The following is a 25,468-nucleotide window of genomic DNA, read 5'->3' as shown; positions in this document are numbered from 1 at the left end:
AATAAAATTAATGTTAATTTGATTGTTTCATGAGTGCGCGGAAATAGGCATTCTTCTGCGCGGAATATGGAAAAGCGTTTAAAAAATGCGCGGAATTAGGCAATTTCAACGAGTGAACTATTTCAAAAAAATCACAATTGTAAATTATAAATATAGTCTAGTTCATATTTTTCCCGTAATCTAAAACAGATTTACTAGCGATCCACTCAATGCTAGCGTTCCACTGACGCAATACTAAACTTTCATTAAACATTTGAAATGTTTTATTCCTTAACTGCGCTGAATTACGACACTTTACGGTATCTTATTATTAATAAATCAGTCATTCAAGTCTTCGTGCAAAAGTTTGGGTTCACACCTTAGTATGGTGTATCGTGCAAAAGTTTGTGTTCCTGGAATTCTACTAGGAATTCAATCAATAATTCCTCTAAAAATTTATCTACAGATCAACCATAAATTCCTCCGGGAAACATCCTTCAGGTATACCTTCAGGAATTCATCCTGTCATTCTTCCGGAGATTTCTTCAAAGATCCTCTACAAATTATTCAAAGTTTCCTCCACTGATTGGTTCAACGATCAATCTAGAAAAATACACAAGTGATTTCTTTAGTAATTCTTTAGGGCTAACTCCATGAATTCCTCCAGAGACTTCTAAAACAGTTTCTTCGAAGATTCGTTTAAAAATTACTTCATAGTTAGCTACAAAAATTCCATCACGCATTACCCAAGAATCACTTCATGATTTCATTTCTTTGAATAACTTGTCCTTTATTCCTCAATATATTAATTACCGGAAATTCCTCAGGTATTTCACCAGGACTTTTGTCAGGGCTTCCTCCTAAGATTCATTCTTAAATTCCAGCAGCAGGAATTTCTTCAGCGTATCTTTCTAGTAGTTTCTCTAACGATTCCTCCGGCCCATTTATCCAAAAATTCCCAAGGGATTTCTTCAGTGATTCTTCCAATTTTTCAAGAATTCCATCAAACAATCCTCCACAGATTTATTCAAGAATTCCTCCAGCGACACTTCAGGAATTTCTAAACGGATTCTTTCAGGATTGTTTTCCTGCGATTCCACCAGGAATTACTCTAAAAATTTGTGACGATATTATTCAATGAATACCTTCCAAGAAATATGTACAAGGATTCCATCAAAAATTCTACCAGGAATACCTTCGTTCAAAAATCTTCCAGTGATTGTTCTAGCGATTTCCCTAGAAATTTCTCCAGAAAATCCTTCAGCGATTAATCCAAACATTCTTCCAGGAATTGCTTCAGGGATTCCTACTTGATTTTCTCTAGAAATTCTTCAAATATTCCTACAGGAATACATGCAGACACTTACTCCAAGAATTCTTACAGTGATTCTACCCAGAATTTCTCCAAGTATTCACCAAAACTTCTGCCACGGGATTCCACAACGAATTTCTTTAGAGATTCCGCTTGCAATTTTTTGCGATTCTTCTAGGGAATCTTCTATAAATTCTGTTAATAAATTCCTTCAAAGATTCTTTCTGGAATCCCTGAAGGGACCCTACGAGGCATTCGTCCTGGCATTTCTTCAGCAATTACTTCAAGAATCTACCTGAAATTCACCCAAGGTTTTTAAAAGAATTTATCCATCAATTCCTTCCATCATTTCTTGCAGGAATACTTCCAAGGAATCCACCAAGAATTACTTTATAAATATTAGGGATTTGTCAAGAAATTGTTCCATGGATTTTTCCAGGAACTTAAAAAAAATCAGTTCGCTTCAGGGATTCAACCTGGAGGAATCCAGAGAAATGCTTTGTTTAATCCTCTGAGTAAATATCAGTGGGAAAAAGGGGACGGCCCTGGTGTAGTGGTTAGAACACACGCCTCTCACGCCGAGGACCTGGGATAAAATCCCATCTCCGAGTCACTTATAGCAAAAAGGTTATAGTGACGATTTCTTTCGGAAATGGCAGTAAAGCCGTTGGTCCCGAGATGAACTAGCCTAGGGCTAAAAATCTCGTTAATAAATATATATAAAGATAAATATGGAATCCCTGGATGAATAATCGTTTGGAATTTTGTAGAAGCTTCTTGATGGAATACCTAGAGTACAAAAAGGAAGAATTTCTAGTTCAACTCTTTGAAATATATTTGGTTAACCCCCTGGAGGATTTTCTGATAACCCTGAATAAATTATAAGAAAAGAAATCCTAGTAAAACCTTTGAAGTGTTTTCTGAGGGAACCTTTGACGAAATTCTGGTAGATTTTTCTGTTGGAAATTCTGGTGATATTCCCAGAGTTAACCCTGGAACAACTCCTGGGGAAATTCCTTAAAAACTCTCGAAAAATTATTGGTAAAATAATTAGAGAAGCTGGTGAAGTCTCTGATGGGAATACTGGTGGAATCTTTATAGAAAATTGAGATCGACACCTTGAGAAATTCGTTATGGGATCCTTGGAGAACATCTTGGAGAAATCTAGAGGGTTTTTCCAGAATGTTTTGGTATCATCTGGAGGATTTTTCGAATTCCCTGCAAAATCACGGGAAAAATATTGGTGGAGTTTCGGGAAGAATTTCTAGTGGAATCCCTATGAAGTTTTTCGCTGAAATTTTTGGAGATTTTCCTAATGGAAATCCTGGAAAAATACCTGGGCGAATTCTAGATGCAATCCATGGAAGAACCTCAACTGAATTTCAAGGAGGATTTATGTAGGGGATATTTTTCGGAATGCTTTGAGAAAATCCTCGCGGATTTTGTGAAGGTATTCCTAATGGAATTACTGAAGGAAATCTTGGAAAGGAAAAGGAAAAATCCCTGAAGGATTTTTTTTAACCTAGCAGGAACTACTGATCTAGTCATTGGACGATTAGTAGTAAAGTTACTAGTAGATTCCCTGGATGCATTTCTGATAACTCGAGAATCCTTGTAGGTATTTCGGGAGGGATTCCGAGAAGAATCTTCCGAGATTATTTCTTGAGGGATTTTGAGAGATATTCCTTGAATTCCTTCAGGAATCTCTTGAAGAGTTCCCTGGAGAAACCCCTGGAAGAAATGTCTGCTTGAATCCCTTAATGAATTCCGTGAATAATCCATACTAAATAGCCTAATAAATCCCAGAGGAATTGCTGAAGAAATCTTTAAAATAAAAAACTCTTGATAGAATCCCTGACATAACTTCTAATGGAATCCCAGGAGGAATTTTAGAAGTATTCCTAATGGAATCCATGCATGAACTTCTGATGGAATCCCTGCAAAAACTATATGAAATCTATAGACGAACTACTGATGAAATCCTTTGAGAAACTTCTGAAGGAATCCTTGGAAGAATTCCTGATGAAATTCCTACGGAACTTGAAAAACTTTAGCGAAGTGTCAAAATCAAGTTCTAGAGCTATTCGATTGGATGTTCTCTGCAGACCATCAAAAGCTCCGTACATGCTATAATTGGTTCGTCTCAACGATAAGCGTTTATGACCCTTTTTCGTACACCGGGTACATGTGAGCAATCTTCCTGCAAGATGGAGTAACTAGAACATCAATGTGCTTCTTCAGAAGAACTGAAGGAAATCCATCCGGTTCGGGGTTGGAAGATCATTTCGTTGGTAATCATAGTTTCATCGATATTAAAACTTCCCATCGCATAAGATGACTGGGGAACGTTGCAAATTGCGAGTCCAATTTGATCCGCAGGTATATCTTCGCTAAAGAACATTAGCGAACTTTTCCGAAAACGTGTCGCAGATTTCGGAGGGTGTCGTACCTTTGATGCTGTTCAACGTCATTGCAGATTCCCGATACTTTTCGTTGCTCGTTAACGAACTTCCAGAAGCGCTTTGGGTTTAACTTCAAATTTCGTTGGATCTAGAGAAGCACCGCTGACTGTCGCTGAAGGAACTTGTTATGGAAATCTTGAATTAACTTCTAATAAAATCCCTAGAAGAAATCCCGATGGAATCCCTAGATAAACTCCTGCTGTAATCCCTAGAAGAACTTCTGATGTAATCCCTGGAGGAATTCCTAATGGAATCTTTGAGCGAACTTCTGACGGGATGCTTGTAGGAATTCCTGATGAAATCCCTGGATTCCTGATAATATGACTGACGGAAATCCTTATGAAATCTCAAGAAGAAACCTAGATAGAATATCATGGGGAATCCGTGATATAATCTCAAGAGGAATTCCAGGTGCAATCTCCGAAGGAATACTCGACGGAATCCTTAGAAGAACTTCTGACAGAACCCCTGTTCGAATTCCAGGTAGAATCTCTGAAGGAACTCCTGACTTAATCCCTGGAAGAACTCCTATTGGAATCCCCGAAGAAATAACTAATTGAATCTCTATAGGAACTCCTGATGGAACTCCTGATAAAATCCCTAGTACAACTTCTGTTTATCAACCATCAAATCGGTTTCACAAACTGTCAAAATGGTTCGTCAAGCAGCATCACACATCGTCAAACATAGCACCAACATAAGCACCATGGGGGCGGAGTTAATGTTGGTCAAATAGTCTGAGTCGTCTGTGGGCTGCATTAGAATAACACAAACCGCGCTTACCACGACACAGTTTCTATGACTTTGTATGACCACTTCAACAATACATATGAAGCAATTCTGAGCATGAGCATGGATGACCGCTTCGTAGCTGCATTCCGTGGTTGAGATTTAATGAATGGGGCTTGGAAATAGCTAACCAAATAAGCTCAAATAGAGAGTTCAAAGTTTAAAAGTCCAATGCGGTCATCGGCGAAGGGAAAGAATGTTAGTTAGACAACCATTGCTACTAGAGACCGATTATACCTCTGCATCTTCACAGTTGTCATGGTAGGAATTTGGGTTAGTGGGATAAGGTAACCATTGTACTGCTGTAAAAGCGCACCGACTGACTCCTCAGCTTTCATAAGTAATTTAACTTCCAATAAATCAATTCAAGATCTTTCCGTAACGGAAGTAATTCGACCAGAACACTGTCAAACAATCAAGATGGAACAATTCAAAATTTCGATGTTGAAAGCGAGGACGTTTATGTTCGAACCGCGTAGTCATGTGAATGCAAAGTAAGTAAATAGTTTCCAAGTAATTCTAATTTGTCGTTTTTCCTCTTTCCAGTGCCCAACCCTGCCCCAAGAATTGCCACCAGCTGACGGCCTCGGAGGGCGACGATGAATAATGCGCCGGCTTCGTCTGGCCGGGGGCGCGGAGGCAAACGCCAGCAGCAGTCTCTGTACAGCCCCGGCAGTGGCCCGCTGCGGAAATCGGAAAACTCCGGCAGCAATCGGTCGCTCAACTCGCTGGGTGACGGACCTGCCCCGACTTCGGGGCGCGATCGGGACCGTGACCGCGATCGCGATTGGGGCCCAAGCGACGGATGGCGATCGGTCAATAAAAAGGAACGCAATAACAAAAAGCATGACTATTACGATCAGCAGCCGTCCCGGCCCCGAAACGATGCCCCGCCAGGTTTCCGACAGGCTTCCGAACCTCGGGTCCTGTCAACCAATCCGCCTAACGTCAACTACAATCGGCCTCAGGATCGTCTACGCAACGAGCGGGACACGCGAAGTGTCGAACCCAGCTTTGGGGGTCGCCTAGGCCCCAAGAAACCCATGTTGCCTTTAAATATTGAGACCCTAGCACCTCGATTGCAGCGTAAGATCCTCCAGGATCACGGTCTCCCGCTGGACTATTTGGAGACCCTACGCAACGAGCATCCTCCGCAGAGCTGGTCGCATACGCTTCCCATGTCACCTCGCTCGCGTCCGCCGGGAATGCGAGGTGGCGGCCGGAATCGATACTCAGGGAACTACCAGCAGCCGGGAGGATACCAGCAGGACTACCGGGCACGAACTCCGGTGGATATGCAGCGTCCCCGGAGCCGATCGTCGGATGTGGGAAATGACCAGGGTGATGTCCATCATCACCAGCAAGTGCATCCACAGCAGCAGGACTTCGATAGACCTCCGCGGCCCCACAGCAGGAACTCCAGCTGCGATCCGAACGATCGATGGAACAGTAACTATGGGCTTCCCCCGAGAGACGGCGGAGGCCGAGGGTATGTCGATGAACACATCCCCGTTGGACCACCGCCCGGATTCCGCAAGGACAGCAATCGCAGCCGACAGTATTCGGAAGGCGGCAAAATCGATGAGGACGATGGCAGGAAATCTGCCGGAAAATTGGTAATTTGGTGTGAGTTGTTTATAACTTAAGATCTTTCTAAATTTATTCTGAATTTTTAGGACTGGGCTGACGATGTCGAGCGGGAAGCAATGCAAGAGAAGACCACCCTCAACAACAATATCGGTCCGAATACGGGCTCCAACAGCAGGAACAGACGTCGACATCGGAGGTGAGTACATGAAGATTCCATTAGGAGTAGTCTTCAAATTTTACTTCCAAAATACGATTCTCACATTCGCGTATTTTGTGTAATTTGCGCCATGCTCCCATACGATGGGTACCCGAGCAGAAATGGAAATCGGAAAAAGCTAAAGGGAACAACGTAAGATCGTTCAACTATATTTTTATTTAAAAATCATCCAAGCAGTACGGTGCTTCATTTATCGTTGTTATCAAAACGGATTTGGCTATCATGACTTTAAATGACAGTTTGTTTATATAGTTATTCTACACCTCTATACAAATCATTCGACGAAATTTTGAGTTATGCCTTTTTGAAGAAGTATAATCTTTTTTGACCGCAGTTTCTTGTGGAGGCCATAGTAGGCCCGACTTCCACCGATGATGCGCCTCCATATTGCACAGCTAACGTTATTATCAGCCGTCAGCAAGGATCCGAGGAAGACGAACTCGTCGACCACCTCGAACGTATCCCCGTCTATCGTAACACTGCTACCTAGGCGAGCCCTGTCGCGCTCGGCCCCACCAGCTAGCATGTACTTTGTCTCGGTCACATTCACCACCAGTTCAACTTTTGCTACCTCGAGTTTCAGGCAAGTGTACAGGTCTGCCACATTTTCAAATGTTCGGTCGACAATGTCCATATCATCCGCGAAGCAAACAAATTGACTGGATCTCTTAAAACTCGTACCCCGGATGTTAAGCCAGGCTCTCCGCGTAACACCTTCTAGCGCAATATTGAACAACAGGCTTGAAAGGCGAGATTCAAACGAACTGGAATATTCGCCAGTCTTGTACCTGCCCGGGACAGCTGTTCTCGTCCATGATTTTATATAGCTCTACGCGGTCGATACTATCGTCGCCTAGAAAGCGATGAAGAGTTGATGCTTCGGAACTTGGTATTCACGACATTTTCACAGTAAAGATTTGGTTCGTTGTCGACCGACCGTAAACGAAGCCGATAACTTGATAACTTCCCACAAACTCGTTTACTGAAGGTGACAGTCGGCGGAAAATGATCTCGAAAGTTGTCACAATCTAACTTGTCGCCCTTCTTGTAGATGGGGCATATTATTGGCAGGTGGCTAATGTGGAATCGACCCATGCTAGTGAGAGACCTTTTGGATAACAAATACCGTCTTTATTAGCTGAAGAACTGAATTGGAATGAAAGTAAAACTTAAGTCATGGATGATGATTGGATGCACTCATGTTGTTTGGTTGGTTGCTATCCAATACTCCTCCTCAACGTGAGTTGCTTTCTTGAGAATGTTTCAAGGATAGTCCACACATTCTTCTTAACCCGTATAGGCCTTAGTGAAAGCAAAAATATTGAAAACCTCACCGCTTAGCGAATTATAAACGGATTCAAATGAGTTTTTGTCAGTTCACTGGCCCATATATCTAGTTTCTAGAAGGATCTCGGAAATATTATTGTGACCAGAGTTGTTCCGGTGGGTCACTGGGTCAAGTCGGGTAAAAAATGGCTATTTTTTGGGACATGCCAAGTTACCTGTATTTATTGACAATGACAATCATTTTAATTTGCATAAATTATTAAGATCTGATATTCAACATTAAGGGGCCTATTTTGTAAATCGAGCAGATTCATGTGACTCGTCTGTATTCATTGTCGATCAAAGCAAGCATGCATATTTCAGATGTCACCCGTCGACTCCCATAGTAATCCAGTCACGAAGAGTGACAACTGTCGAAAAATTCGAGTGACAGAGCTGAGTCGAGCGATTTATTCGGTCGACAGTGACTCCAGTCGAGTCATTTTGATCGACTCAACTTATGAAATAGACCCCTAAAAATGAAGAGTTAAAATATACCGGATTAGGCCATTCGGACGTAATGGCCTTAGAAGAACCGGCTGTAGATTTGTTGGGTACTAAACCGTTTCAATTCTCGAAAAGTAGAAATCAAACATAATTGTGTACTAAAATGCGTTCCCATAGGCATGGCACAGATGTTCAGATACAAATTGGACACTTTATCGTAAGTTTGAGGCGTCCCGGGACCCGAAAATGGTCATTAGTGGGATTAATCAAATGCAAAATTCATAGTTATCCAATTCAATCGTTTCTCAAAAGGTTCACGCTGATGCAATTTTCTTAAAATTCCGTCATGTAGTGGCCACATTATAGCCGATTCCGCAATTTATCTATGACTTTAAGGACCCTATTTTATAAGTCGAGTCGATCAAAAACGACTCGACTGGAGTCACTGTCGACCACAAATTTCGCTCGACTTGGCTCTGTCACTCGAGTTTATCGACAGTTGTCACTCTATGTGACCTGATTACTATGGGAATCGACGGGTGACATCTGAAATATGCATGCTTACTTTGATCGACAATGACTATTGACGAGTCACGTGAATTCGCTCGAATTACAAAATAGACCCCTAAATTTGCCTACCTTCAGGGGCACAAACGCACAGTACCCTTCTCACCCAACCTGACCCAGTGATCCACCGGAATAACTCCGGCCACAGGAATATTTCCGCGTTCCTCTATCAACTTCTAGAAACTAGATATGTGTGCCAGTATACTGACAAAAAATCATTTGAATCCATAAAGAATTCGCTGAGGGGTAAGGGTTTTAGATTTTTTGCTTTCACTCAGGCCTATACGGGTTAAGAGTTCTAGTCGGATCCTTGGGAGTGGTTTGGTGAACATATCAGCTGTCATAGTTTGAGTGGGGCAATATTCGTAATTCACAGTTTTCTTTAACTTCAGATCTTTGACAAATTGATATCTTGTTGCTATATGCTTCGTTCTGTTACTAAATGTTTCAATGCTTAACATTTGACAGCTTTGATTATCTTCATAAATTATTATTGATGTGTTTTCTCCCAAATCGGTAAGCATTCGTAAGCGCTATTTGACTTCCTCACCCTCATTCTTGTTAACGGCGGATCCAACTTTCGATCGAATCCATGGCCCATTTGATTTTGCTGGCGTAAACGAGAATGCGAAACGGTTTTCGATCGAAAGCGCATTCGAACGTAAACAAAAAATAGGGGTGCCAGTTTTCACGGCATTTCTCCTAATCAGCGTCAGCGTATCCAACAACGTGTGTAGGCCTTTTAATGTTGCTCAGTCGTAGTTTCAGATCGCCTGTCCTTTTCAGATATCGAACTACTCTCTTTAATTCATTCCAGTCGTGTTGTGATGGATTTGCTGTCTTCCGGCTTAGGATCGATACTGAAGCTAAAATATCCGGTCTTGAATTCACCGCCAAGTATAAAAGTTGTCCTACAATCTTTTGATACAGGTGATTGTCTTGGAGAGATGCTTCATTTTCATAATGTTTTTCGTAATGTTTCTTCAAGGGTATCCAAGATCGATTGGTCTTCACTGGCTGCTATCAGGTCATCCGCATAGATTAGCACGTAACTGAATTTTTCATTGACGTACTTCCGATAGACATGGATCAGCATCACCTTGTTCGTAACCGATTGACACTAGCACCTCGTGAAGCCGTTGATTCTAAGAGCGGGCAGCCTGTTTCAGACCATATAAACTTTTCTTTAAGCGGAAAACCTTGTTTTCAGCACCTTTCACAGCAAAACCTGGAGGTTGTTTCATCAATGTCTCCTCTTCAAGGTGTCCGTGCAGAAATGCCGTCTTGACGTCGAATTGTTTAACCATCATTTTTCGTTTAGCAGCCACACTCATCAATGTTCGAAAAGTTGTTTGTCGAACGACAGGATCAAATACCATCAGTGCACCAGATTCCGCTCATTTAAGGGAAGTTATGAATTCAAATGTTGAATATAAAATAACTATTGTGTCGATCAATACTATTTTTATGTCACAATGTAATTCCAAGTATAGATAATCAGCAGCAAAATAAAAATAATTTTAAAAACTTTAGTAAAAAATTAATTAATTGCATTTGTTACTGCATCTAAGTGTTCCTATTTCCGCTCACGGTAAATTTCGAGACGAACTTACTAAAAAATGCATTATTTCGAATTTTGTTATTTATCCTGATATTTTTTATGGTCAAACCTTAGCTACTACTGCAATAAAGAAGGCTGTATACTAAAATCGACATTTCTTCAAAATTTTGTTTAATTTTTTGCATGAGCGGTTATTGGAACATACAAAAATACCTAGTGACCCAATAACCGGGGGTCTTGTGTTTTGAATATAAAGAATTATTTTATCAAGTGAAAATAATGTCAGACGACTTCATTTGAAAGTTGTTAATATTGCTAGAATATATCCATGCGAAAACTTTTGGTTTTTGACACAAATATTCAATTTTTACACTAGTGAGCGGAAATAGGGGCATGAGCGGATACTAGTACACTGATGGTACTTCATAATAATCCGTGCCATATTGTTGACTGAAGCCTTGTGCCACCAAACGCGCCTTGAATCGCTGTACCTTTCCATTTGAATCTCGCTTCTGCTTAAAGACCCATTTGCAGCCGATCGCACGCTTCCCGGGAGGTAGATCAACCAGTTCCCAAGTTTGGTTTGATTCTATGGATTGCAGCTCTTCCATTATTGGTTCTCTCCACTGTAGCTTTTGTGGACATGATAACGCTTCCTGTACATTCCTTGGCTCCTCTTGATTATCAAATGAGTCACTACAAACATATTTGTTCGGCATCTTACCTTTTGTAGTTCTGGTAGATCTTCTCAACTGCTCGGTTTCATTGTCCGTATCAAATCCCACAAACGTGTCCTCGCTAGATGTGCTTGTATTAACGTCTTCAGAAAACCATTGCTCATCACCAGATTCAACCGCTTCAGCATTCTCAAATTCAGAAGTAGCGTTAATGATGATATCACGGCGTTGTTTGCAAGTAACTTCCAACGGCACGACAATTTCATTGAGGGATCTATCATTACTGACCATAAGACTTGAGCATTCAAGAAACCGTACGTCACGGCTTACAGTTATCTTCCCAGTAACGATGTCCAGCAAACGATAAGCTTTATACTCCTCACTGTAATCAACAAATTTCAACTTAACAGCTTTTTCTTCCAGCTTACCTCGTTTCTCGCCAGGTACGTGGTAGTACCAGAGTTGCTCGCTGTCACTATCAAGGCTTAAAATTTGCTGATTTCGACTGGCCGACTGCGATACAACTCAGATCATTCTGTATACCATCAACATCATGCTGGTTATTCCATCATCAGTGCACTGATGGCGATAGAATATGGATATCACTGAAAGGTTAAGTTGAGCCTTAAATTAGGCTAATAAAACGGCAACTTATCAGTACGATATATTTGACGGTGCTATGGATGGATGGCAACTATTTTTTGGTCACCGAAAAACATTAATAGCTTGGATAATTACCACGTGATCACTCATTCTGTAGTGATTATGATCTAGAGGGCGGTATCGCTTCACTGCTGTTGGTTGTCAAATCAAAATTATATTGATAGCTAGATAGTGATATTGATAGTTTTAGGCGATCAGCCATCAGTTGATATGACTGATATTGTGCAACTCTGGGTAGTATGCATCAACTCCAAAACGGCGGATATGCTGGAGATTCGGTTTTGATTCACACCAGCGTTCATATGGGGTTCCTTCCATTGACCTGGATGGTAAACGGTTTTGCAAGTAGTTCGCCGTTACCACTGCTTATCCCCAAAACCTTTTGTGCAATCCAGCATCAATCAACATACACCTTGCCATTTCGACTAAGCTTCTGTTCTTTCGTTCGGCTGTCCCATTTTGTTCCGGGTGTACGGAGCGGTATACTGAAACTTGATTCCGTTTTCCTTCAAATATGCTTTCACAGCTTCTCCGGTATACTCTCCTCCTTGATCCGAACGTATGATTTTAGGTTTTCTTCCGAACTGAGTCTTTGCCATTTCGACAAATTCCTTCAGTCTCGAGAGCACTTCCGACTTCCTCTGCAAAACATAAACTGTAGTGTACCTGCATCGGTGGGTATTAGCTCCATAATATCCTTTGACCTGTTCCTAAGCGCTTTCGGAAATGCATTACGGTGCATTTTTTTTTCGAGCTGGTAAATGGCATCCTTTTCCTCCCTCAAAGTGGGACCTGGTTGGTTTCCATCGTCCGCAGTACTCCGTTGTCCTGTCTTTCATTGCTTGTGCTCTAAGCGCCATTCAGGTGTTCGTCGAAATGCTGCTTCCACCTTTCGATCACCTCACGCTCGTCCGACAAAATGTTCCCATCCTTATCCCTGAACATCTCAGCACGCGACACGAAGCCGTTGCGGGATGCGTTGAAACTTACGTGTTTTTTGAGACCGACACAGCTGTTCCATCTCCTCGCACTCCGTCTACTTCAGGCGGCGTGTTTTCTCCCGAAAGAGGCGGGTTTGCTGTTGCCGTTTCCGTCTATAACGATCCCCGTTCAGCCAGGTCCCTTGCTGAAGCATAACCGTCTGCGCTGCATCCTCCAGAATTTTCCTACATTTCTCGTCAAACCAATCGTTCCATCGACTCCGTCCCACGTACCCGACGTTGCAATCAGCTGCATCATTGATGGCTACCTTCACTGTACTCCAGCAGTCCTCAAGATCATCCAGCCTACCCTCTTTCGGAAATACAACCTTGTGCTGCGCGTATGCAGTTGCGACATCCGGTTGCTTGAACCGCTCTAGGTCGTACCGAGGCGGCCGTACCGTAGGTACCGTACGCTGTTAACGACGTAGAGTTTTGGGCGTAATTTAACCATTAGCAGATAATGGTCAGAGTCGATGTTAGCACCACGATAGGTCCTGACGTCGATATTGTCGGAGAAGTGCCGTCCATCAATCAGAACATGGTCGATTAGTGATTCTGTCTGCTGTGGTGATCTCCAGGTGTATCGGTATATATGGCCGTGCACCTACTTGCAACGAATGGTCATATTCTTGGAGGCGGCGAAATCATCACTCCGGATAATCGAGTCCGACCTGTATTGAAAGTCAACTTCTACTTACTTAAATCAACGATTTTAACGGTTAGGTCTTACGATTTTTTTTTCTCAAATCAGTCCAGAGGTGTAGAATAACTATATAAAGATACATTTGAAGTTTTGATGGCTATTTCTTACAATAACGGTAAATGAAGCATCAAGAGCACTGAACAAGTTTTTCATTCAAACATGTTTTTCAGTGCGATCGACTATCAATGTACTTATTCAGGGTCTAACAATCATCTTCCCTACTTTCAGCAATTCCCGTTCCAGTAATGACTTCTACGACGAAGGCGGTTTCAAGGTCCCCTATCCGCCAGTGACAAAAGGAAGCGGAGGAAGCAGTGGCCGCAGCCGTCGCAATTCACAGTCCTCCAACTTGAGTCGCGAGAATAGCATGGATCGAGCGGGTTACGCAAGTGGCCATCGTGGCGGCAGTCGTAGTGGGAAACATTTTGGCAATCGCGAAGGCAGTCAGGATCGGTATTACGAACGGGGCGACGGAGGAAGGTTCCATAGGAAGAGCGCAGGTGGAGATCGGTACAGCAATAGTCGAGATAACAGTATGGACCGTGGCGGCAATTGGCAGAGGGGTGGTGGAGTTCACTCCGAAAATTGGCGAGGGGCGGGCGATGGCATCGAAAAGACGGACGTCAAAATCGCCGAAATGACGAAGCAATTCGAGGAGCAAATCGGAATCCAGAAGGCTCCTGGAGTGTTGGTGCTTCCACCGAAAATCCCCGCTTCAGGCAATCTGCCACGGGATGATCATCTCAGGGAAGATAATTCAGGAAATGCACGGACGCTGTTCGATCCCAAGAACCCCAACAAGCCAATCATGATCACTCCGTCTCAAACTCGCAATTACAATCCTCCGGAGAACCTAGACGAACTAGGATCCTCTACCGAACGCAAACGAATTGCCAGCGGCAACCAACTCAGCAGCGCACGTCCACCCTGGTACGACACTAGCGCAACTCAAGCCAACCTACTCCGCAACAAAGATCTGGTCCACCAGCTGGAAGCTGCCGATAATCGCCTTCAAGACTTGCTATTCACCGGAAACCTATTCCGCGAGTGGGACATCTACGTCCAAATCAGAACCGACCTGCAAAGACTGTTGGAATCGTTCCTCCTGACCGAAATGCGTTTCTCCCAGGACATCAACATCGAGCACCACTTTTGGAAGCTCCTGTACTACAACATCATAGAGCAGTTGCGCAAGCTCCTGGCGGAAGATCCGGATCAGAACAACCGAGCCTACTATCGCGAAAAAGCCACGGAAATCATCGAAAACGGAGCGCAGTTCTTCGAACAGCTCCTTACCCTGCTGGAGGGCAAGTTCAATTTTTGCCTGGAGAACTACATCGGACCGAATGCGGCCACCAACACCAAGGGGATTAAGTGCGGCCTGGCGTTGGTTTCCGCCCAGAAGATTTTCCTCTTTTTGGGTGACCTGGCACGCTACCGGGAGCAGGTCAACGAATCGAACAATTTCCGCAAGGCGAAACAGTGGTACGTGAAGGCTCAGCAGATCATGCCCAAGAATGGTCGCCCATACAATCAACTGGCGCTGCTCTCCGTCTATGCTGTAAGTTGTTGGGTGAATTGCGGAATGTCCAATTTGCTTATGGTTGTCCTTCTTTATTTTAGAAACGCAAAATTGACGCCGTGTACTTCTACATGCGCAGTCTGATGTCGTCGAATCCGTTCGAATCAGCCCGCGAAAGTCTGATGGATTTGTTCAACGAGACTAAGAAGAAGGTAAGTGAGAGGGGATTTGGATCTGTTTGGATAGGTGACTTTCCCGCTCCTAGGGGGATGGGTAACGGGACGATGAAAAGTGATGGGACTAGATCATGTGGTAATCCAATGCAATTTAAACGACTAGCAGGCTAAAAAAATTTTCAAATAAAATTCTTTCTCTTTTGCTGACGTTCTCACCCAATAAAGTCATGTTCACGTGTAGCTCTGCCTATTTTGTTAGGAGAAGGTTTCGACCGTGATTGTTTTTAAATTATTATTGTTTTATGGCTTTATCGGTCATGCGACTCAAAGGTAAAGGGAGTCTATAGAAGCAAATGATGGAAACGAATAGATGCATAGGCGTCGCAAGGGAGCGACAAGATTGAAATTCAATTATGTGGTGAAAATTGAGCAAGCCATTTTAAAGTCAGTAAGCATCGAAGCGTCTTGTATTTTGCCTAGCTTCTCTACTGGAAAAGGGTTGGCTTTGAGCTTTGCTACCAACACAGGCAAAATACAGGAGGCTTCAATGTGCTCTTATACTGACGGCAATCAACCGAACGGTTCTATCGATCGATGACTGATATTGGGAATTCATGCGGTGGTGATGCACTGGCAAGAGCGCTGCACTGGGTTATTTCCAAGATTTGGGAGGAGGAAGTATTGCCGGAGGAGTGGATGGAAGGTGTCGTGTGTCCCATCTACAAAAAGGGCGACAAGTTGGATTGCGCCAATTATCGTGCGATCACAATTTTGAGCGCCGCCTACAAGGTACTCTCCCAAATTCTATGCCGCCGTCTATCACCAATTGCTAGAAAATTCGTTGGACAATATCAGGCAGGATTTATGGGCGAACGAGCAACAATGGACCAGATATTCGCCATCCGCCAGGTGTTGCAGAAATGCCGCGAATACAATGTACCCACACATCATTTATTCATCGATTTTAAATCGACCTATGATACAATCGATCGAGAACAGCTATGGCAGATTATACACCAATACGGTTTCCCGGACAAACTGATAAGATTGATCAAGGCGACGATGGAGCGAGTGATGTGCGTAGTCCGAGTATCAGGGACACTCTCGAGTCCCTTCGAATCTCGCAGAGGGTTACGGCAAGGTGATGGCCTTTCGTGTTTACTGTTCAACATTGCTTTAGAGGGTGTGATAAGAAGAGCGGGGATAGACACGAGTGGCACGATTTTCAGAAAGTCCGTTCAGTTACTTGGTTTTGCCGACGACATTGATATTGTTGCACGCAACTTTGAGACGATGGCGGACACGTACATCCGACTAAGGGCTGAAGCTAGGCGAATCGGACTGAACATCAATGTGTCAAAGACGAAGTACTTGATAGCGAGGGGCTCAAGAGAAGACACGGCACGCCCCCCACCTCGAGTTCATTTTGACGGTGATGAAATCGAGGTTGTCGAAGAATTCGTGTACTTGGGCTCACTGGTGACCGCCGACAACGACACCAGCAGAGAAATCCAGAGACGCATCGTTGCTGGAAATCGTGCCTACTTTGGACTCCGCAGAACGCTCCGAAGTTAACCATCTACAAGACGCTGATTAGACCGGTACTCCTCTATGGGCACGAAACATGGACCCTACGTGCAGAGGTTCAACGCGCTCTTAGTGTTTTCGAACGGAAGGTGTTGCGGACCATCTAAGGCGGAGTGCAGATGGAAGACGGAACGTGGAGAAGGCGGATGAACCATGAATTGCACCAGCTGCTGGGAGAACCAACCATTGTCCACCTCGCAAAAATTGGGAGGCTGCGGTGGGCCGGGCATGTCACCAGAATGTCGAATACCAACCCGGTGAAAATGGTTCTCGAAAACAATCCGACCGGCACAAGACGACGTGGTGCGCAGCGAGCAAGATGGGTCGATCAAGTTGAGAACGATCTGCGGACCCTTCGCAGAATGCGTGGCTGGCGACGGGCAGCCATGGACCGAGTCGAATGGAGACCTACGTACAGCAGAGGCCACCCAGGCCTTAGCCTGACTGGTAAGGTAAGTATGGGAATTCAAGCCAATTCTTGGTTAAGGGGGGATTTTAGAGTTATAACCATAGCATTGTAGTATGCCATGTATTAGAATTATATAAAATCTCATTCTGTATTACACTACCAAACGTACTAGACGTATTATTCAATAATTCGCGACAGATTTCGACAAAACGCCAGTAGCCAAGACTATATCATCATTGTCTCGGACCGATTGGAGCTGATGGACAGGATCAAACAACAGTTATCCAACCAGTTTGAGATGTCCGATATGGGGGAGTTGAAAATCTTTCTAGGCTTGAAAGTGGATCGAGATTTGAGTGGAGGTACCATGAAAATTAGTCAACCAAAGCATATTGCCGATCTGCTGCAAAGGTTCGCCATGTCCGACTGCAAACCGGTAGCGCTTCCATGGGTACCAAACTGAAACTGGAGAGTAGAAAAGAAGTAGATGTAATGACGAAGAAGCCATACAAGGGGCCGCATATCGGTACATCAGTGCTGCTGTAATTTTATTCAGCAAATTCCAATCTGCACCAAACGATGTTCACTGATGTCATCTAAAGCGTATACAGGTCGGACTCGATTATCCGGACACTCAATTATCCGGGGACTCGATTATCCGGGATCCGATTATCCGGAATTTTAGACTCGATTATCCGAAATTTGTTTTTTGATGTTCTTGTTTTTCAAATTTTTATGCATAAATCTGAGATAATATGGTATTGCAATATATAATATGAGTGGTTTTGCAGTTTAGAACGTATTTAAGAAATGGGGATTTGAAAATAGTATTTTACGGAACAAGTTGCAGAATGATGATTTTTACAGCACGAGTCGTAAATTTATCCTACGAGGCTTGCCGAGTAGGATAAGTCCGACGAGTGTTGTAAAAATCGAGTTCTGCAACGAGTTAAGTACATTTTGTTTTGCAATTTCGTAAAAGACCACTTGAGAGAATCAGAAATAATATTGCAATGCATTCACCATCATTTTACAATTTCTGAAAATTTGTTGCGTAATGATTCATTACGTATCTCAAAACAGTTGCGTAATGAGAAAGCGTTGCGAAATAAATCATTACAGCACTGGTTTCAGCTGCGTAATGACTATTCTTGCACTGCATACTTCAGTGCAGGAAAGTAGGCCGTTTCATGACAGATTGGCGTGATGAAAATCAGCCTATTACGAACGATGAGAAATTGCAAAAAGTGTTTTTTTTTGTGTATGGCGATCAATTTTTTTTCTGTGGAGACCCCTACCGTTCCTAAAAAAAATCTGGCCACGCAACCGCATCATACAAATAAAATAACGAAAAAAAGATAATGTTTTAGTTCTTTTGTAAAAGATTTCAATTTTTTCTTAGTGATTCGATTAGTGAAATCGATACTCCGGATAATCAAGTCCGACCTGTACTGTGATACCTGACGGGGACCGCTACCCTGGGTTCAGTGTTCCATCGTCATGGAGATCAACCACTAGTGGGATACGCTGATGCTTACTGGGGCATCGACCAAGATGATCGTCGATCGATATCCGGCAATGTGCTGCAAGTTTATGGTGCTACTGTCTCGTGGATTTACGGGTCAACAAGCAATTGACTGTGTCGCTTTCATCAATGAAGGCCGAGTACATCTCTCTGAGTCAAGCTGCATGAAATGCTATTTGGCTCAAGAACCTTCTGAAAAAAATTAGGAGTTGTTTTCCATCATCCAATATTGCAGGGAAATTTAAAAATTTGGATAGGCTCGCGGAAATAACGCGCAGTGGGCTATCTCCGCATAGAACAAAAATCACATAGTGTGCGTTGAAGGCTTTGAAAAAAAAAACTTCAATCAATCACTACTTTTCACATCGTCGATTCACCTATCATGTCCTAGGAGAAAACTTGAAAATTGAGCTTTCCAATTAATTCCAATGCTCTTAGACACCTATCCCTCCAGGGGATGCTAATTGGAATCGTGAAGATGAAGACAGTGTATAGGTGAGTCGACAACTAGGAAGGAGCGTCCAACATAGCTCTGGTCCTCGCAAGTCCCTACCTCACGCTTCCTCGGGTCTAACGATGACAAAGACCGCCAGCTAAGGGTTGCGTACTTAGCTGGTAGTGCAACCTGGGCACTGTTGTCCTTCTGACATCAGCTAGAGTGAGGGGGTGCGTCCCGAGCGTCTGTTCACCAGGAGGTGCGGCTCAAACAGCGTCTGTTCTGGTATCCAGCGGCTGAGTATGAAATGTTGTATCACGTCAACTAACCTAAGGTGGCAGCCCCATCAACGTGATGTAGGTAGCGCAACCCCGGTAAGGTAGCATACCGAATTTCTCACCTACCACCAAAAATGGAGAAAAAAGAAATAACGAACGATATTTTCGGCAACCGACCTGGCAACGAAATAAAAAATAACTTGGTACCTGGAATGTCAGGACGTTAAATGAACCCGGACGAGCGAGCCTTTTGGCTCGTGAACTGCAGAAGGTTGCAGTGGGCGTGTCCGCCATTCAAGAAGTGCGGTGGCCTAGATCTGGAGAACATAAATTCCGGGCGGTTGATCCCATCGCCAACACTACGTTCAAATAAAACATCTACCACAGCGGCGGCGATAAGGCAGAACATGGAGTCGGTTTCATAGTGATCGGGAAGCAGATGAAACGCGTTATGAAGTGGAAACCGATTAGCAAACGAATCTGTGTACTGAGGATACGGGGCGAATTCTTCAACTACAGCCTGATCAACATCTATGCACCGACGAACGACAAACCTGATGACGTGAACGACGCGTTCTATGAAGGCCTTGATAAGGCCTATGGAGAGTGCCCAAAACACGACGTGAAAATCGTCATCGGAGATGCGAACGCGCAGGTCGGAAGAGAGGACTTTTTCCGTCCGATCATCGGTAAGGAGAGTCTTCACTCCGTTACCAATGACAACGGCCTACGACTAGTGACTTTCGCTGCTGCCAGGGCGATGGCCATCTGTAGCACCTACTTTGCACGCAAGGATATTCGGAAGCACACCTGGAGGCATCCAAATGGTGATATTTGCAACCAGATAGACCATATTCTGGTGGATGGCCGACATTTCTCAGATGTCATCGATGTTAGGAGTTTCAGGGGTCCTAACATTGACTCGGATCACTACCTCGTTGTCAGTAAAATTCGAGCGCGGTTATCAACTGTAGCGAATTCAAGACCACAGCGAACAATGCGATTCAATATCTAGCGCTTCTCAGCAGACGGTGTTACAGCTGAATACCACCAAAAGCTGGACGAGCGGATAAGTGAGGTCAATGTGAGCGAAAACCTCAACAATCTATGGGATGCAATCCATGGAATGGTGAGTGAAACAGCGCGAGAAGTGATAGGTACTGCTCGAAGACGCCCCAGAAGCGGATGGTTCGACGAGGAGTGCCAGAGGGTGACGGTTGAGAAGAACGTGGCCAGACGTCGGATGTTAGTGTCTGGTACCAGGCTGTACAGGGAAGCAAGATCAGCCGAAAAGCGAATCCATCGCAGGAAGAAAAAAGAGTATAATGAGAATGTGATGTGAGAGCCGAGGCGCAAAACTGTATGGAACAGAACGATATGCGACGATTCTATAAAACTGTCAATGGCGTGCGGAAAAAGTCAGCGCCGTCTTCCGTCATGTGCAACGACCGTGAAGGTAATTTGCTGACGATGGTGGCTGCCAGGTGGAAAAAGCATTTCGAAACGTTACAGAATGGAGGGAACGATTGAGCACCGGAGAACAGAATGAACATCGACAACGAAGGACAAGCTGTGGAGCCTCCATCTCTAAATGAGGTTAGGAAGGCGATTAAAGTGCTGAAGAACAACAAGGCTGCTGGGAAAGATGAGCTCCCGGTCGAACTTCTCAAGCACGGTAGTGAGCAGCTGCATAGAATAATTCACCATATACTACTAAGGATATGGGAGGAAGAAGAACTGCCTGCTAGCTGGATGGATGGCCTCATTTGCCCTCTCTTCAAAAAAGGGCATAGATTGGAGTGCGCCAATTACCGAGGAATAACACTCCTCAATTCGGCGTACAAAATAATGTCACGTATTCTGTTCAACAGATTGAGACCGCTTGAAGAGTCCTTCGTCGGCGAATACCAAGCCGGTTTTCGTGAGGGCCGATCGACGTCGGATCAAATGTTTACCCTGCGACAGATCCTCGATAAATTCCGGGAGTACAACTTGCAGACTCATCATCTGTTCATTGATTTCAAGGCGGCGTACGATTCAATTAAAAGAAACGAGTTGTGGGAAATAATGATGGAACATGGCTTTCCAACGAAGCTGATTAGACTGATTCGTGCAACGTTGGAAGGATCGAAATCAAGTATACGTGTTGCGGATGCGATTTCCACATCCTTCGTAACCTTAGACGGATTGAAGCAGGGCGATGTACTTTCAAACCTATTGTTCAACATAGCGTTAGAAGGAGCAATAAGGAGAGCTTGCGTGCATAGGAATGGCACTATTATCACACGTTCGTATATGCTCCTTGGTTTTGCGGACGATATCGACATAATCGGGATTGATCGCCGAGCCGTGGAAGAGGCATACGTGCCTTTTAAAAGGGGGACAACGCGAATTGGGCTCATTATCAATACCACAAAGACAAAGTACATGGTCGCTGGTAGACATCGTGGGTCCATAGGTGATGTTGGTAGTGAGGTGGTGATAGGTGGTGATATATTTGAAGTAGTTGAAGAATTTGTGTACCTTGGAACTCTAGTGACTTGCGATAATGATGTTACCAGCGAGGTTAAAAGGCGTATTGCAGCTGCGAGTCGGGCTTTTTACGGACTTCGTAACCAGCTTAAGTCCCGCAGCTTACAGACGAAGACCAAACTCGCGTTGTACAAGACTCTAATTCTTCCGGTAGCTCTGTACGGCCACGAATCTTGGACGTTGAAAGAGGTCGACCGGAGAGCTTTTGGGGTCTTTGAACGTAAAGTGCTGCGAACAATACTCGGCGGTAAATTGGACAATGGCATCTGGCGGCGTCGCATGAATCACGAGTTATACCAAGTCTATAATGAAATGGATATTGTTAAGCGTATAAAACACGGCAGGCTGCGGTGGGCTGGGCATGTAGCTCGCATGTCGGAGGAACGTCAAGCTAAACAAATATTCAGCAGGGAACCAGGGAGAGGCCGTCGGCTCCGTGGAAGGCCGCGCACCAGATGGCTTTTTGCAGTTGAGGAGGATTTAAGGTCGCTTAACGTTCAGGGCGACTGGAAGCGATTGGCCCAGGACCGGGTTCAATGGAGAAGGCTTCTTCATTCGGCGTAGATTCAACGCAATAGCAAGGAATTGTTGCCCATCAAGTAAGTAACTATAGGATAGACAAGGGACATCGATTTCATGAAGGCATCATGTTAAGCGTTCCTGTTAAAATGCGTAAAACACAAATATCGAATCAAATTGTGGCTCACATTTTTACTCATAGAACAAATAGGTTCAAATCCCATTTCTATCTTGGTTTCCATCGTTGTTCTATTGTGTATTCAATTAAAAACTTCAAAGACTAGCGTAGGCAAATTTATACTAGCAGAACTGCACCCCACAGCAGAGTTCTAAGAACTTAGATATTCGTGATAAATTTAATATATTTTTGTTTGACGATTAGACGTGTACTTGCAATAATGCTTCATGGGTTCATACTTCATATAATACAAAATTTTGTGATTTAATCACTGTCGTAGAGGTGATCTTTAAATTTGTTCCTGATTGTCACGCCAATCAAAACAATCACACCCAACGATGAGCAAGGCTGATTTTGATGTTTAGCCTGGAAAATTTAGCAGCCTGAGGGTTTCAATTTTCCAGGAATCAATTTTTTTCTTGCAGCGCGTAATACCGTTGTTCGAGAATAACCAGTTCTGCATTCGCATCGCTGAAGAGCCACGGAACCATAAACGAATTAAACATATCGTCATCTGGTATGACTATCCGGGAGAAAATCCAGTAAGGCAACATCCGAGCAAGTTTTGGACATCTTCACCAAAGGATTGACACGAGGTCCGTTCGAAAGATTGCGGAACAAGCTGGAGTTGTTAGGTTGATTATTTTTTCCTCGGTTTTCGTATTTGCTGGGCAGTATGCGTCCGAAAGCCCAACCAAGCGAGTTCGTTTTGTGCGTTACCAGAATGATTGTTTTTTCTTGGTTTTCGTAGCAAATACGTCCATCACGCGAATGCGATCCATGTCATCAGAATCATTTGCAAAAACCCGTTTATATACATGCTTTATTTGGACGGTCGATTGAACTGTGAATTGAAGAGAGGCTTCAAATGAAGAATTTGAAGAGTTTGTTCCAATACGAACCAATGCCAAAATAGGTATTTTTTATATGTGCCAGAACGTCTACCAAACGTATCCTATGGCCTATCCCATCCCACTAACATTCCACACTGTCTTCTCGTAGCACCTATGAAAGGTCGTAGAGTTCTCTGCATCTTTCTTAAGTAGGTGTTCAATTAATTATTCCCTTTCCTCAGCATCCGCAAGGATGTAGCCAGGACAGCTGTCGACTGCTGGAGGATGCGTCAATCTTGTCTAAGAGTCAAGGGTTGGTCCAAAATTTTTGGTCCAATCCAATTCAGTAAGCACAATATTGTGCATATCCGTTTTAGAATGTAAGACTAAAAATCTCATAAATTGATGTTCAAACAGAATTTTTTAGGTTTTTCATCACCTATCTAAACTATTGACATGACATCACCAAGAGGCGGCTGTAATGTTATGATCTTGACTCTACGATCTTTTAATAAACCTAAAAAAATTCAATTCGTATAGATTAACGGGCTTTCCTTACCATAGTAACTACAGTACACGCATACACTGTTGGCATTGACTCTATATAAACAAACCACATTTTGAATCAGGAATATTCTTGATTCCAATCTCCAATACCTGACTATTCAAAAAAAAAACCCTCACAATGTCTAACTTTGGAATTGGTCATAGCTCATTAAGCCAAGAAGCAGGCCCTCTACTAGTTGACATCGAAGTCTATGAAAAATATGAATATAAAGACGTGGTGATGACACACGTAAGATGTACTAATAATCTCGAAAATTATCACCACATTTACTTAATATGTTTGTTTTAAAGTGACATAAATCATGCAACATTCCGGCATCCAAACCAAACAACGCTCATCTTTAACCTCCGGGTAGCCTTCCGCGTTTGACCCATACCGCGTTAGCGGCTCCGAATGATCCTGAACTACATGATCTGTCTAGAACTAAATGCCATCACTTTTCATCTCGTGCCCCCCATATTAGAGAGACATTAGCAATTTAGTGTAGCCTAGGCTTCTTAGTACCCTAACATAAGTAACAACCCATAGAGAGAGAGGCTATGTAGTGAATGAGTGGCGCAGCCGTAACCTTTTACTAACCGAGTGTTTCTTCGCATATTTATCTGCTTTGTAATTCCCACTACATGCCGCGCTGCCGCTGTCGTAAATCACTAGCATAAGCTTTTGGTGAGTTTCCCATCATTCGTGCAATCCCTTTCTTGAAGCGAATTGACTCCGGTTGAGACAAATTTAGACAAGATGATGACACCTGTCCTGTCCAAATACGGAATGCGTGTGTTTTCCATTTTCCTTTGATTGACTGATTTGATACTGATACTGATCGTTTGTACGTATACACTTGTTTCTCTTTCCTTGGCACAATTTGTCATCACTTTGCGCCGAGTGCAGTACGAGAGCAGCCAGCGGAAGCGGGAGGAGAAGAACCGGGCCCGGCTCAAAGAAAAAGAGCACCGCTTCGATGGGCACCTGCGGCGCGAAACGTGGATCCATCCGGAGGGTGGTTTCCGGGTGCACCGGACGGCGCCATTGGATCCGATGGCCGGTCGGACCGGGGACACCAGCGAGGAAGAGGAAGAGGAACTGCGCCAGCTCGATTCGATCGAACTGAACAAGCGGTTCATCGTGAGCTTCCTGCACGTGCTCGGGAAGCTGATTACGAAAACCGGCATGGAGTCGTTCACGCCCTGCGCCATCCAGATGCTGCGGGAGTTCCGGGCACTGATCCAGCACTCGCCGATCGCGGTCACCTCGCACCGGTTGCTGCAGCTGATGTCGCTGAACATGTTTGCGATCGAGATCACCAAGCTGAAAGGTAAGTGAGGATTTTCTATTTGCTACATGTATTTCAGCAAACTATCCAAGGTTCTCTTGGTTTGTTGTCTAATGGATCCGATTACGAATTTATCTATTTGTTTGGATAGCATTCCAAACAATCATCTACGTTTTGTTTCAGCAAAATCCTGAATCCTGAAAGAAAGGTTTTGGGTTTTCGTTTATTCTTGTGCATAACTAGCTTTGGAAACTGTTTGAACCATGATTAGAACTTTGTATTTGATACATTCTCACAGTAATCAATACTTTTCGCCTAACACATTGGCAACTCGCCAATCAAAAGAAACTGTGTCGTAC

At 43.7% G+C, this 25,468-nt stretch overlaps 1 protein-coding gene across 6 annotated transcripts in view; it reads left to right on the top strand.

The window, feature by feature from the left end:
• The window catches only part of LOC5579826, a 39,224-nt gene extending 14,050 nt beyond the window's left edge, over positions 1-25,174 (top strand). For 2 of the 6 annotated variants that reach the window (XM_021857198.1, XM_021857199.1), the window contains exons 2-8: positions 5,089-6,158; positions 6,219-6,328; positions 6,449-6,481; positions 13,505-14,837; positions 14,900-15,010; positions 24,494-24,505; positions 24,728-25,174. In XM_021857198.1, the coding sequence (XP_021712890.1) occupies positions 5,142-6,158; positions 6,219-6,328; positions 6,449-6,481; positions 13,505-14,837; positions 14,900-15,010; positions 24,494-24,505; positions 24,728-25,159 (3,048 nt within the window). In that variant the 5' untranslated portion in view covers positions 5,089-5,141 and the 3' untranslated portion in view covers positions 25,160-25,174. The remainder of the gene's footprint in view (positions 1-5,088; positions 6,159-6,218; positions 6,329-6,448; positions 6,482-13,504; positions 14,838-14,899; positions 15,011-24,493; positions 24,506-24,727) is intronic. The other 4 variants (XM_001651007.2, XM_021857202.1, XM_021857201.1 and 1 more) reach the window with 3 other exon arrangements.
• The last annotated feature ends 294 nt before the right edge of the window (positions 25,175-25,468 follow it).

This window comes from Aedes aegypti, unplaced genomic scaffold, assembly GCF_002204515.2.
Source record: "Aedes aegypti strain LVP_AGWG unplaced genomic scaffold, AaegL5.0 Primary Assembly AGWG_AaegL5_hic_scaff_920_PBJ_arrow, whole genome shotgun sequence".
Classification (NCBI taxonomy): domain Eukaryota; kingdom Metazoa; phylum Arthropoda; class Insecta; order Diptera; family Culicidae; genus Aedes; species Aedes aegypti.
This window is presented reverse-complemented; position numbering and strand designations above follow the sequence as displayed.